The 14,264-nt window shown below is 42.9% G+C and overlaps 1 protein-coding gene across 3 annotated transcripts in view; it reads right to left on the reverse strand.

Moving 5' to 3' along the window:
- Window positions 1–207: 207 nt before the first annotated feature.
- Window positions 208–14,264, reverse strand: part of LOC144670116 (zinc finger protein 609-like) — a 176,592-nt gene continuing 162,535 nt past the window's right edge. For all 3 annotated transcript variants that reach the window (XM_078532550.1, XM_078532549.1, XM_078532548.1), the window contains 5 exons: window positions 11,139–11,520; window positions 7,760–7,935; window positions 4,474–4,633; window positions 2,751–2,841; window positions 208–823 (listed from right to left, as the gene is read on the reverse strand). In XM_078532550.1, coding sequence (XP_078388676.1) covers window positions 2,756–2,841; window positions 4,474–4,633; window positions 7,760–7,935; window positions 11,139–11,520 — 804 coding nt within the window. In that variant the 3' untranslated portion in view covers window positions 208–823; window positions 2,751–2,755. The remainder of the gene's footprint in view (window positions 824–2,750; window positions 2,842–4,473; window positions 4,634–7,759; window positions 7,936–11,138; window positions 11,521–14,264) is intronic.

The following is a 14,264-nucleotide window of genomic DNA, read 5'->3' on the forward strand; positions in this document are numbered from 1 at the left end:
CATAGCTGCTAACCCCGAGATGAGACTGTGCCCCCTTGGAGTGAAGCAGCAGCAATTCTCGGGTTGCAGAAGAAGCATTTCGACTTGCTTTGTGCTCTACGGGAGGAGGAGGGGGAGGGCGAGTTGGGGCATTGTTGTTCCTGCACTTCAACAGCCAACAGACACTGCCCCCTGCTGGGCTAGGCATTGGCCAGAAGTGGGAGGGCGAGGGTCACAGGGGTTAAGGCTCCCAGGCTGCCTCAGTTAAAAAGTGTACCTGTGGGGGGTGGGGAGCAAGAAGGCAGGTTAATAGCAACAATATTCCCAACTGTCAGTCTTTGTTCATTTAAAAACAATTTTCACCTTTAATTCAGGATGTCAGCAATGATTGAGTCATTTACAAATTAACCACTTTCAATCCAGGCCAGGTCATCAAGAGCCTGCAAGGGAACGAGTCAGAATTACCCTAGCATGGCCCAGCTTTACAGTACCCTTCAGCCCTCATAAAGCAGTGAACTCAACAACAGCATTGATATAGTCAATCTTAAAAACGTCTTTGCTTGATGGGGTGAGACAGATAAGGATGTATTCTACAATATATTTACACAGTGAGAAAGGCAGAATTGTCAACCTTCCTGCTCATAACCACCAGGACACACATACAATAGGTATCAGGTATCCATTACCAATGTCTAGAGTCCTACAGGAGAAACATTACAATAGTCTGCCTGACTTCATGGCAGTAATCAGAAACACCATTGAACTGATGTCTAAGAAAATGCAGAGCATCGTCACGTGATCCAGTCACATGATTTTGAATGAAGTGATTGCATCCTTTCACTCCCTGGAAGAGAAAATAAACAGGATGAGAAACAAGGGAGCCTCATCGAAATCGGAAAAGATGGTTCAATAGTAAATGGCTTTTTTAAAAAATTGTTCTCGAGTAGTAACCATCTTTATTGCCCATTGCTAGTTTCCACAGGAAGATGAAGAATCGGCCATATAGTGAGCTGATCTCTCAGATGGGCATATAAAAGATCCCAGGACATTATCTGAAGAAACTCACGGCATTCTTCTTGCAGTCTGAGCCAACATTTACCGCCCCCCACCACCCCTACTCCTGCCATCAAATTAGGAAAGAAAAATCAATTTAATTTAGAGGGATTTGAAGAATTACAATCATTATATCTTGTGCCAAGACATGGCAATGAATGGTACCTGAGTGTGGCTCAGTGGTAGCATTCTCACCTCTGTCTGGTGGTTGTGTGTGTTCCAAGTCCCACTCTAAAGACTTTAGCCCATAATTTAGGCTTACGTCCCATTGCAGTACCTAGGGAGTGCTGTCCTGTTGGGGTGCCGTTTTTCAGAATAGACATTAAACCAATGCTCTGCCTGCCCTCTCAGGTAGACGCCATGTTCATTCCTTTGAAGAAGAGTGCTTCTGGCCAATAGTTATCCTCAACCAACATCATTAAGCAAAATGATCTGGTCATTATCATGTTCCTGTATGTGGAAGCTTGCTGTGCACAATTTGCTGCCATCTTTTCTATGTTACAACAGTGACTATACTGCAACAGTACTTCACTGGGTGTAAATGGGGCATCCTGAAGTTGGGAAAGATGCTATAGAAAAGCAAGCTACATAAATGCAAGTCTGTTCTTTGTTTTTTTCAATGTAATGCTGCGTAAATGGTAGGTGTCGCTGTTCACCATCTACGACCAGAGCAAACACACAGCTTTCTCTCTTTCTCTCCCACTTCTTGTAAGCGACATGAAATGGCATCTCCTCTTGCCAGGAAGCTAAAGGTGAGACATCCATCCAAAGAAATTTAGGTTAGTTCCCATTTTCCCACTTTTTCTACCCACTGCCATGGTGATCAGGTAAATTCTAAAATTCTCCTTGGCAACAGATATCATAGCCTGAATAACACACTCCAAAAAAAGGGAGCAAAATGTGCACAGGTTAATGTATTATCGGGCAAAGATGTCATGTTGCGTTCCCAGCATCATCGCTCCAGTCTGGGATAATATATCTAGGGGATGGGCCTGGAAACCAGGAGCCCGCCCATGCGATGCAACTTAAAGGTAATAGGCTGGTGTGCTCATTATAAAGGCCCATTATAATATGTGCAGAATGGAATAAAACACTTTCAGAGTGGGGTTTATGCCAGGCATATTTCCCACTTTTTTCCGGTAATGGTGGGTTTGTCTGAGGGCAAAGTTAAATCTTGGCTGCTCAATGTTCTTTAGCTGCTGAATGTACTTTGTGGAAGAAGCAGATGTATACTGACTCAAATTTATGATTTAAGAACCTGAGACCTCATACAGAGAGGTCCATTTCTGCATTGCGCTGGTGGCCCTTTAAATTCTGGGCTGTGACCTCGCTCTGGGTCACAGCTGACAAGTTCCAACGCCGGATATCCCGCCCTCCTGCTCTGATTGGGCGGGATCCTCTCAGTCTGCAGCCCGGAACACGCTCAGTCCCTTAATTGGCCCAATTGAAGCTTTGTTCAGTGTCTTTTGGTAGCAGGCTCGGAAGTATGAATGTTTGCCGCTTGACTTGTACTTTTCAGTCCCACTCTTCACAAAGCTTCCCTGAATGTTGTTATTTTGTGATCAGAAAGGGCTTTTTGATGGGGCTAGGAAGACCATTTGTGTGCCCCACACCTCAAACCACTGATATCCTGTGGGGAGGCGAACATTAACAACTGCGCTGCAGCATGGCTAAACATGCAAAGGAGCGGACAAAGTATCAGAAATGATTTTCCTTACCATTTTCACCTTCTGGCTGGCGGGAACAAGGTGGACACGGAGGCCTGCGCTGCAGCCTGTTGGCTTGCAACTATGGCTGGGGAGGAGAGACCTGGCAAAGTGGAGAGAATCACTCGATTAAGAGACAGAGACGCAACAATGCAATCGAATCAAAACTGAGGGGCAGGAGACAACCAGCTGGTCCATCGAGCCAGCCCCACATCATGATGGAGCACCATGACTAAACATCCTTCCCCACCCCCCTATATATTGGCAAGAGAGAGAAAAAAATACCCCGAGTTTGAGAAATTCCTCTTTGACCCCTCATCAGTTTATCAAAACTAGACCAGGAGGTCACATAGACAAAGTGCAATGAAGGATCTGAGGAAAATATGTTCAATGCTGTAATCTCTCTGGTCTGGAAATCTATTGTTTGGAAACATCTTGTCCAGAAATTTTTTGTAAGCAGTTCCAAGCAGCGCCCTCAACTTCATCAGCATCATTTTATATTTTACTTTGGGAGCAGAAACATGCAAGATACAGTATTTGGATAAGTAAAACAATTTTTATTGCTGCTTTAAAATGCTTTATCACTGTTTTATGTAAGCGTTTCAGGTTAGCATTTAAAGCTGTAGTGTTTTCCAGTTCACACACTTGTGTTTAGGCATTCTAACATCATCCTATAATCTAGAATATCCAGATATGACTTGCTCCCAAGCAGTCTGTACTGGAGAGGTTACAGTGCATATTTTACACCGCTCTCCCAATTAAATGGTGTCTCAATATATAGTCTAAATATACTAGACATGGAGCTTAACATTTGTCATGTTCTGTACCTTGCTTCTATCCTGATATACACATCACCTGAGCCACACATTTGAAATGCGACTTCGGAATGGGCAGCAGCCAAGCTGAACAGAGAACTGAGGGAGGCAGGAAGATGTCGGGGTAGCTGAAGATTAGCAGGTGCGTGCAACAAAGAAGCGAGCCGGCAAGGAAACAGTTCTGCTGGGTCAACACTACCGTTCAGGGCAATAGCATCAGCTAATGATTGGAGCAACGATTCACAAAGACCATAAGCCATCCCATGCGTGTTATGAATTTCATTAAACAGAGGTCTGATGCTGTTGATGTTAGGTTGAGTGTTTATTTTAAATCTGTGATTGAAAGATTTCTGTTAACCAAAGGTATTGAGGAGTATGGAGCTAGGTCACAGGTCAACAATGGTCTCATTGAATGGCTGGACAATCTTCGATGGGCCAAATGTTCCTGTTCCTATGACAATTTAAGGCTGTCAGTTAGCTATGTAAGAATGACTGGGATCATAAGCTACTATAAGAGTGGAACTAATGACGGTTTCTTTAATAGAATTCCAAATCATTATGAATTATATAAAATCCCCGAGAGCCAAATCATTCTGTAAGCACCCACTCTAGTACAATTTGATACCCAGTACTTTCATATAGTAATATGATGAGATTATACCATTCTTAGCTCAGGAATTTCACCTCTTGGATATGCTGACTGGTAATATGTAATACAAACCCAACATTGGGACTGAATACTTGTTTGGAGTTTGGTTGGAGTGAAGGGGAGGTGGAGCAGATATAGCCATTCACTCTTACTTTCAGCTCTGGGTATAACATTTCATGCACTGATGTCTCTGAATTACTGAATTCCATTTACTAATTTTAAATATAACAATTTTGCATTAATCGCTACTGTTTCTCCTCATTAGTCCTACCTGTTGCATATGGGAGGTCGTACTGCCCTGGGAGCAATGGGTACCCCATCCCAAGGTGATGATGTGAAGTGATCTGTCGTTGGGATGGTGAAGAACGGGGTCGCTCTTTATCGATCTCTCGCTCTCCTCGTTCTCGTTCATGAGAAGGTTTCTCACTTGTCTACATTTAAAGAGGAAGGATACATATTAATATCATGATAGACACATCATGGTCAGTTTGCCTCAGTTGGGAACACTCTTGTTTAAGAGGAGGTTTCAGATTTAACCCCCACTCTAAGATTCAAACAAATTACCTAGGCTGCCAGTGCAGTACTGAAGGAGTGCTGCACAGTCATCTTCTGAATGAGGTGTTAAACTGAGCTCCTGCCTGCCTGTCGATGTGGGCATAAAATATCATATGGCACTATTTGAAGTTGAGCAGGGAGTTTGCTTGGTGTTCTGGCTACCTAGTCATTCATCTTGGTTGCTGGTTGTGGAATCTTACTATGTGCAAAATGCCTACTGCACCTGCCAAGATCAAAAAGCAAGCACTCATGAAGTAATCAATCATTTGCGAAGGGCATTTGGCTGTGCCAAAGACATGGTAGGACACTAAATAAAGTAAAATTATTTCTTGGTCTCTGGAGGGTACTGTGTGCCCCTTATCACTCACCTACAAACAATGCACGTCAGGTGAGAGTTGGCAGCAGCAATAATCACCCAGGGATGGAACAGGAGATTATAAAGTGTACAATGTTTCATACACTTATACAGTACCAAATCACTCTATCAATATATATTTAAAGGTGTATTATGCAGACAATTTTCATCAAAGTGAGGGATGCCAGTGCCAGAGGTTAGAACCCTCCAAGTCCAGGTATAGCACGGCCAAGTGTAGCTCACCAGCTATCTCAATTATACGCCCTAACCCCAGCCTCATAACAGCAATCAATATGTCGCTTCCAATCCCCGGGCCAATTGAGTGAGCCAGTTTAATGGAGTTGAGACCACAACCAGATCAGCCATGATCTTATTGATGGCGGAGCAAGCTCAAAGGGCCAAATGGCGCACTGCTGCTCCCAAGTCCCATGTTTCTTAATACCTAAACTGCAGAGATTTTTAATATTGTGGATCTATGGAACAGGTTAACCTTTCATTGTGAATCATTATAGCTGACAGATTGGAGATTTCCCCATCAGTCTGTGCTAATGGGATTCTCATCCATCTCTCAACTGGAGAGCAGTCTTTATTTTGAAGGTGGCAGCTTAAAAGATTTTGAGAATCGAAAATTTCACAATTCCATTCCATCATCGCTACCTTGCGGTCAGTTTTCACACACAAAAGATAAACAGGATTTTTTAAATGATTGCTTTCTGTCCTGTTCGGAGCTAAGTGACAGATGGCCAGCCTGAGTTGGATTCAAACCTCTGGTTCCAGGGATGTGCAAGTCCCTCTCAAGTATAATGCGGAATAAAATTTTCAAGCATGAGTTCATGTTGCTCTAATTTATGATTTACCAGAGCTACAACGGTGCTGGCCATAAAGGGGTTAAACATATGCAATAGTTCAAGGCAGTTTTGGATATTAGTGGGGTTCTGGCCTGATTTCTGCCTGGTTTTTGTACTTTCCATGTTTCAGCATGTACTAACACATCAGTATCTCGCTGAGTGGCATGACTGTGGCCAAGTAATGTGCCTTTCTCAGACCTAGTGTAACGTATACATTCATGTTAGTGTTGTACTCTCATAGTACGAGGGTTAAATTAATTACAATTTGAGAATGGAGGTAAGGCTGAGACTTTGGCAGCTTCACCAATTGCATGCAAAATAAAAGGCAACAACTCTGACCAACAATAACTCTGCCAAAATAAAGCTGTGTTTGTTTTATAATCAGCAGATTACCCATCCTATTCCTTCCATCGGTGCTAACATTTTGGAGGTCGATGAAATGAGCAGTGCATGACTGCTCTTCACCCCTTTACCAGACAGTCTGGTGCTACAGAGACAGGAATGGCAGGTTTACTATCATGACCTAGATGCGATCAGTCAGGTTAAGAAACTGGTTGAATATGAAAATGAAGGGAAAAATCATTACTTAATTTACATTTATAGATTATGATGCCCTTCCCCACCCCACCCTCCCATAGCAGTGAACAGACTCCGGTGAAGCATCCAGGATTTACTTTTTAATTGAGAACCCTACGTGAAGAATCAAAGTGCAGGATACCGAGTATGGAGAGAAGACTAGGAAAATCAGGTAATAATTACTAGATGGCACTTTGGTTTCCAAAGCATGCGGATTGCGGGAAGACTGAAAGGAGGGAGCTTGGAGTCCCATAGGTGCCCCAAAGAATGACCTCAGAGCTGAAGGCCATGTAAGGAGCCTAAATTTCAACACCATGATTATGTGCGGTGAAGGAAGAATGTTTATGGCAGCCTATTTGGAGCTTATAAAGAACGATGGGTAAAATCCGATCAATGTAGTAACAGTGAGGGGGTTGTGAGAAAGGCAGGGTTTGTGGGCTAGAGGTGAGAGAAGGGTCACCTGTCAGATGACAGGCTTTCTTGTAACTTGTCCAGCAGCACAATAGAGGTGTAAAAATATTCTTGGAAGTAGTATCAGAAAGAGTTGCGTTTATGGAGAATGAAGAGTTGCTGAGAGGGATGCTGATGTATTTTTTAGAAATGTAAGAGCGGTGGGAGTAGTGAGAATGTTCACTGGTAAAGAAGGGCTTACAGTGGAGTCATCAAGGGCAAGCGGCAGCAGCTATTGGCTGCACTCTGAATAAACAAGCTCTGAAGATTTGAAAGGGATCCAGGTTTTTATTGCCCTTTAAGACTAGGGAGGATGAGATATTGAGATTCAAACACTGCATCACAAAAGGAATGAAGACAGTATGCGCTGAGACTGAAGAAATCTGATGAATGTAGAGTGGATTCAACAGGGTGGTCAAATTGGTTGAGTGAAGATCATTGATTATAGGCAAGGGCCACAATAGGAAAGAGAGGGGAGCCTAGAGTTGGTGGAAAAGGAGCCATCAGTTCTGGCACAAATTAAACATCAAAATTAAATAGTTATAAACAAACCTGTTCACACTAATTTGTATATAAGTGCACTGTGCATCATAGGCTTGGGAGAATGATATGGGTTCATACTGAAGCAGGGTGCAAGCATCTCATCCAGTTTATAAAGTGGACCTGAATGAGGGGCTAATTTGGTTGAGCTGCACTTACTGGTATTACATGGGTTGCTGTATTCTCCGCAGACAGAGGAGAACTTTGTTCTGGTGTCAACCTTGCTTACTTACTGTTGGTGACCTGCTCTTGTACTGACTGGCATGCTGCTGCAGGATATCGAGGGCCATGGATTCGGAGCTCGATTTGCTGCCTACACCAGGGCTCCCACGGGCTCGATCGCTGTCTTCATGCCCTGGAACCTTATTCGCGTAAGGCGAGAAAGAGAATCCCGAGGACAGGTATGACCCTGAAAAGCAGATGATCTAGATCAATCAAAAAAAAGGCACTAACCATATAGGTACTTTAACCACATCTGAAGTGAGACAGGCATAACTACAGTCTATACCTCAGAACCTTTCAAGAGTGAAATTAGGAAATACTTTTACACCCAAAGGGCAGTAGGAATTTGGAACTCTCTTCCACAAACGACAATTGATGCTAGATCAATTATTAGGCAAAGTCAATTAGGGAAACAAGGCAAAGGTGGTTATATAGTTTTTCTTTTTATTTGTTCTTGGGATGTAAACATTGCTGGCAAGGCCAGCATTTATGACCCTTCAGAAGGTGGTGGTGATACACACAAACATACGAATTGGGAGGAGTAAGCCATTCAGCCCCTCGAGTCTGCTCTGTCATTCAATAAGATCATGGCTGATCTGCTTGTGGCTTCAATGCCACTTTCCTGCCTATCCCCTTTGATTCCCTTAGAACCACAGAAAGGTTATGGTGCAGAAAGAGGCCATTCTGCCCATCGCATCTGTGCCGGCCAAAAAGAGAAAAAAGAAACTAGCCTCTCATTTTAATCCCACTTTCCAGCACCTGGTCTGTAGCCTTGCAGGTTACAGCACTTCAGGGACAGATCCAGGTACCTTTTAAATGAGTTGAGCATTTCAGCCTCAACCACCAACTTAGGCAGTGAATTCCAGGTGCCCACTACCCTCTGGGTGAAAAGGTTTTTCCTCATGTCCCCTCTAATCCTTCTAACAATCACCTTAAACCTATGGTCCCTGGTAATTGACCCCTCGGCTAAGGGAAACAAGTCTTTCCTGTCTACTCTATCTAGGCCCCTCCACTCTTTCTAAGGAAAACAACCCTAGACTATCCAATCTCTCCTCATAGCTACAATTTTCAAGCCCTGGCAACATTCTTATAAATCTCCTTGCTAGTCAAGAATTTATCTACCTCTGCCTTAAAAATATTCACTGACCCTGTCTCCACCACTTTCTGGGGAAGAGTGTTCCACAGACTCACAACCCTCTGAAAGAAAACAATTCTCATCTTCATCTCAAATGGGAGACACCTTATTTTAAATTGTGTCCCTAGTTCTAGTCTCTCTCACAGGGGGAAACATTCTCTCAGCAACCACCCCGCCAAGTACCCATGGGATCTTATGTTTCAATAAGATCACCTCTCATTCTTCTGAACTCCAATGGATACAGGCTCAACATGTGCAACTTTTCCTCATGAGATAACCCCCTCATCTCAGGAATCAGTCAAGTGAACCATCTCTGAACTGCTTCTAATGCAACTGTGCCCTTTCTTAAATGAGGAGACCAAAACTGTAAGACAGTACTCTAGGTGTGGTCTCACCAACGTCCTGTACAAACAACTGTAGCAAAACATTCCTACTTTTATATTCCATTCCCCCTGCAATAAACTTCAACATTCCACTTGCCTTCCTAATCACTTGCTGTACCTGCATACGGATTCACGTACCAGGGCACTCTCATCCCTCTGTAACTCAAGAGTTCCACAATCTCTCTCCATTTATATAATAATGCCACTTTTCTATTTTCCTGACAAAGTGGCCTAGTTCACATTTACTCACATTATACTCCATTCACCAAATTTCTGCCCGATCACTTAACCTATCTAGATTCCTTTGCAGCCTCCTTATGTCCTCTTCACAAGTTACTTTTCTACCTATCTTTGTATCATCAGCAAATTTAGCAGCTTCATCCAAATCATAAATAAAGATTGTAAATAGCTGAGTCTTAGCACTGATCTCTGTGGCACTCCCACTCGTTACATTCTTTCAACCGGAAAATGATCCATTTATGTTTACTCTACTTCTTACTTCCTGTTAGCTAATATGTTACCTACTACACCACGACTTCTTATTTTGTGTAGTAGTCTTTGATGTGGCACCTTGTCAAATACCCTCTGGAAATCTAAGTACAGCACATCCACAGGCTCCCCTTTATCCAGATTGCCTTTTGCTTCCTCAAATTAGTAAAACATGACTTCCCTTTCACAAAACCATGTTGACTCTGCCTGATTGCACTGAGATTTTCTAAGTGCCCTGCTATAACCTCCTTAAAAATAGATTCTAACATTTTCTCTATGACAGATGTTAAGCTAGCTGGCCTGCAGTTTTCTGCTTTCTGTCTCCCTTCCTCCTAACTCTGCATCATCTGCAAACTTGTACATACCACTCTCTATTCCATTCCTTCATCTAAGTGAGTTAATAATTAATTAATAGGGTGAAAAGTTGAGACATCCCACAGTGCACTTTTTCTTACCCCCCCAACCCCTAGCTACAGAAGACACAGGTCTATCTCATCTTAGCTGCAAAGGTGATGAGCCACTAAATCTGAGTCTCTTTATTACATTCTCTTCTCTGTAAGGCCCTCCGATATCCTCCTGTGTTTGGAAGCCCAATACAATGATGGCTCTCCTGGAACTAATTGGTTTCTGCTCTGCAACTCCTAACAGTGATGCAGCTGAGGTTAGGGACTAAGCAATGTGAGATTGTAATTGTGCACTGTGCTGTGCTGCATCATGTCGACCGTCTACTTAAAATAAAGTGACACAACGTATTGAAATGCCATCTACAAAGTTTGCTAAAAACATTCAGTTGAAGTATGTCAGTTCTGCATCAACCTTTCTTGAATCAAACATTGGATTTCTAAGAATGGAACAAGTGGTGTACTGATTATATTAATGGTTTAGTAATCCAAAAATATGAACCAATAATCCAGAAAACAATAAAAAATTTCAGGAAATAGAAAGCATGGGCATCTGTAGAAGTGACCACAAAACCTTTGCACTGTCATTAAACCATAGTGGTTCAAGAAGGCACCCCACCATCACCTTCTCAGAGCATCTAGGGACAGTCAGTCAATAGCAGCCTTGCCACTAACACCCACATTCCGAGAATGAAGAAAAAAAGTGTCTCAATAGATGCTTAACTTCAGAATCTAAGATCGACCAATGGCTCTCAATCAACTTTTATCAACCTTTAAGGCACACAAAAGAAACTCTCATTGTTCACAGTCCACCATTCATTTAGGCATTATTAAGAATCAATTGCTAGCTATACTACTGGTTTGCTATTGTTTAGCAAAGTAGTGATGTTAGGGTCAGTTATTGGCTGGATTTTAATAATCTGCTGTTGACTTGGTGACTCAACCAGATACTAGACAGCGACAAATGAACCCATGCCTTTACCTGGATAATTCTGCATCATCATTGGCGTCACCCCTCGAAATCCCGGGTGGGGAGTTTCATAAGGCTTTCCGTAAGGGTAGCCATGGACATATGGCATGTAAGACGGGTGCTGAACCATCGAGGAGGACACAGGAATGTGAAGTCCTGATCTGGAATCTTTCCCAACAGATCGGCACTCTTCCAGAGAGGTTGAGCGAGACTCCAAGCACATGTTGTCTTTGCTTTCCTCTTTAACTGCCACCTCTTTGTTTCTCAGTCGCGATGAGCTTTCTTCTTTGAACTTACGGTCTCGCTCTGCTTCTTTCCACCTTTCCTCTTCTGCTTTTTGCTGCTCCGAGTACTTATTTGGATAGACATAAGACCACAGCCTGCTTTCGGGTTCCTGAAAAATACAATCCTGAGTGATTCAATTCTGCCCAACCGACACTTAAAATCGCAATCATGTGCAAATGCCAAAGCTCCACTGGGTGCTGTCCAGGACCGTGTGAAGCAAACAGGTATGGAGTGTCAGGGCCTTAAGATATCACGGCATCCATAACGAGCACTGCAGAGATGAGAATTTGTTCAGCTTCCCCTTAAAGTTGAAGTGCAAATTCACAAAATCCCAGACTATAACAGGGCTTTGGTATCAGTACATGAAGGTGCTTAATAGGTTAATACAAGTACGTAGCTAAGCACCAACTGTTTTCAACTGGTGAGCTGGGTGACAGCTGAGTGAGGCAGTTTGGTTTTTTTTTCAACCTGCCCGGACGTAGGCCTCCAAATTAAGAAAAGTCTGGCTGTCTGAGTAAAGTGGGCAATTTGTTGGTATTGACCACATTGATATAACTACAAGTTCATTCCCATTATCCTCCACAAAGTGAGTTCCCTATCTCAGTCATGTCATACAGCAAGATACCGATCACCTTGGCCTCAGCTGTCAAATAATGGCAGGGCGTGGGAGGCAGGGAGCAATTCCTTTGGCCATTTTGCCAGACGCCTTCCATAACTCAGACGGTAGTCTAAACAATGGGACAGTGCACATGTTCATTTTGAAAGCAGCACTTTGGGGAAAGAATGAAACCATCTTGCTCATTGGGATACCCGCTTCACAAGGCAGTCTAATAACATCAGAGATCACTATGATGGGGAATGGCTGTCCTCATTTGTTCCTGTGTTTCGTCCACAGCTGAAAGGGGCTTAAATATGGAAGCATTGCAACATGCTGTCAAATAATAAATATAATCTCTTTCATATCTGTAACCTATTCAGTGAATATATAGTCAGTTGGAAAAAGACACAGTGCCCTTCCAGACAGCACACAGTCCAGAGATGTGTTTTGAGCAGACCTACTTAAGAGGCAGTTAAAAGTGTCCCTGAGCAGAGGAAGTTTTCTGTGCATACAGGAATTATTGGGGTATCTCCAAGACCATGGGTGCCGAAAGGCAGTTTCATGGGTTGTTCCAGGTTATCTAAATGCTGGGCACAGCTCGACTGTTACTTCTACTCCCAGGGTCTGTGAAGCTTTGCAATGTTTTTGACGTCAGACATTATGGTGTCTTGTGAAAGCCGATCCTTACAGCTCTCTGCCAGAAGCTGCCTGTTGGCACAAAACTTAAGAAGTGTTTATTTCCAAACAGGCTTTCTGGTTTACGGGGAATGACTGCTTTCCTCGCTACATGTCTCTCCTAATCTTTAACACAGCACTTTATAATTTAATGAGTACCTCTACAAACTGGCAGTCAAAGCCCCACCTTGTGGTACTGCTACAGTTTCTTTCCTCTGTCTCACCAGTTTTCTAATCCCCCGGCTCCTGAAGGGGTTAACTGCTGGCTGGAACAAGACCCCTAACTACGATCTATTGAACTGTGGGGCTAAACCACAGCCAGGCCTGAAATGCACACCATAGGATGCTTGCATGTTATGATCAGGAGCTGAGGCTTCAGCTGCCTTCCTTGACTTGACTTAGGAATGCTAAGCCTAACTGCACTCTCTACCCACTGCCCCAGCTGAAATCAGCACTGGCTAGAGGATCAAAACAGTGGTCGACTTGGTCTGGCTCAATCTTTGAGGGAGTGCTCACTAACATTTAAGGAAGAACTCAACTTTGTCAAACAGAGAAGATGAAAAACATTCAAATGACAATTTTATTACCTAAATCGCCATATGCATCAGTCTTTTTTATTAACTAATCCATACATTTAAAAGCACGATTTTCAATAATAAGCATCAAGTCTAACATCACTACCATCTGGTGCCTCATGACACTTACCAGAAAGACACTCCATTCAGTTTATGTGTAGTGATTGTTTTGACAAATTAGCAGCATGGTTATTGGAATTAAGCATTATTAAATATAACACTGCTTTATTTCTTTAGTTGAGTTGCACCTTAACTCAGGTGAAACACAATAGATTTTTGGGAATAACATTGATCTATTTATTACATTGATCACCACTATCCCAAGTGTTAAATCCCAACCACTGCTGCAGAACAGGGCAGGAAGATGTAGGAGAGGATTATTTGTGGCTGATCTACTGAAATGCATGGTGGCGCAATCAAGTCAAATTTGCGGCTTAAGCTATCATAACCGCCTGAAATCCTAGTGGAGGCAGATTCATTCCAGACCTTCAAATAAGAATTGGATCATTATCTGAAGGGAAACAATTTGCAGGGCTACAGGGAAAAAAACAGGACTCTGGGACTAGGTAAGCTGTGCTAGTAGCCGGCATGGACACAATGGGCCAAATGGCCTCCACCTGTGCTGTAACCATTCTATGATTCTAACCTGAACTTCCTGGACTGATGCAGAGAGTCACGAACTCTACACTCTCTTTAAAAGGGACTTCTCAATCTGGCTTCAGTTGAGGTAAGGACACTCAATAGGGTATCAGAAAATGCATAGCTAATTTATCAAGTTCCTCCTAATGGAATAAAATGCATCTGCCACTGCTCTCTAGTTAGTACAGTATATGCCACATATTTAGATAAACACGTGTGAAGTATTTCTGGCCCTGCCTCGAGTGCTTTCAGGTGTCCAGTTTTCAGGTGTCCAGTGAGTTCCTATCGTACTGCTGTATTCAAGTTACTGCTCACCAACGGTGCAATTTTAGATGCACACAATGCTAAAATCTAATTTAACTCTAG

Source organism: Cetorhinus maximus, chromosome 30 (assembly GCF_964194155.1).
Source record: "Cetorhinus maximus chromosome 30, sCetMax3.hap1.1, whole genome shotgun sequence".
Lineage (NCBI taxonomy): Eukaryota > Metazoa > Chordata > Chondrichthyes > Lamniformes > Cetorhinidae > Cetorhinus > Cetorhinus maximus.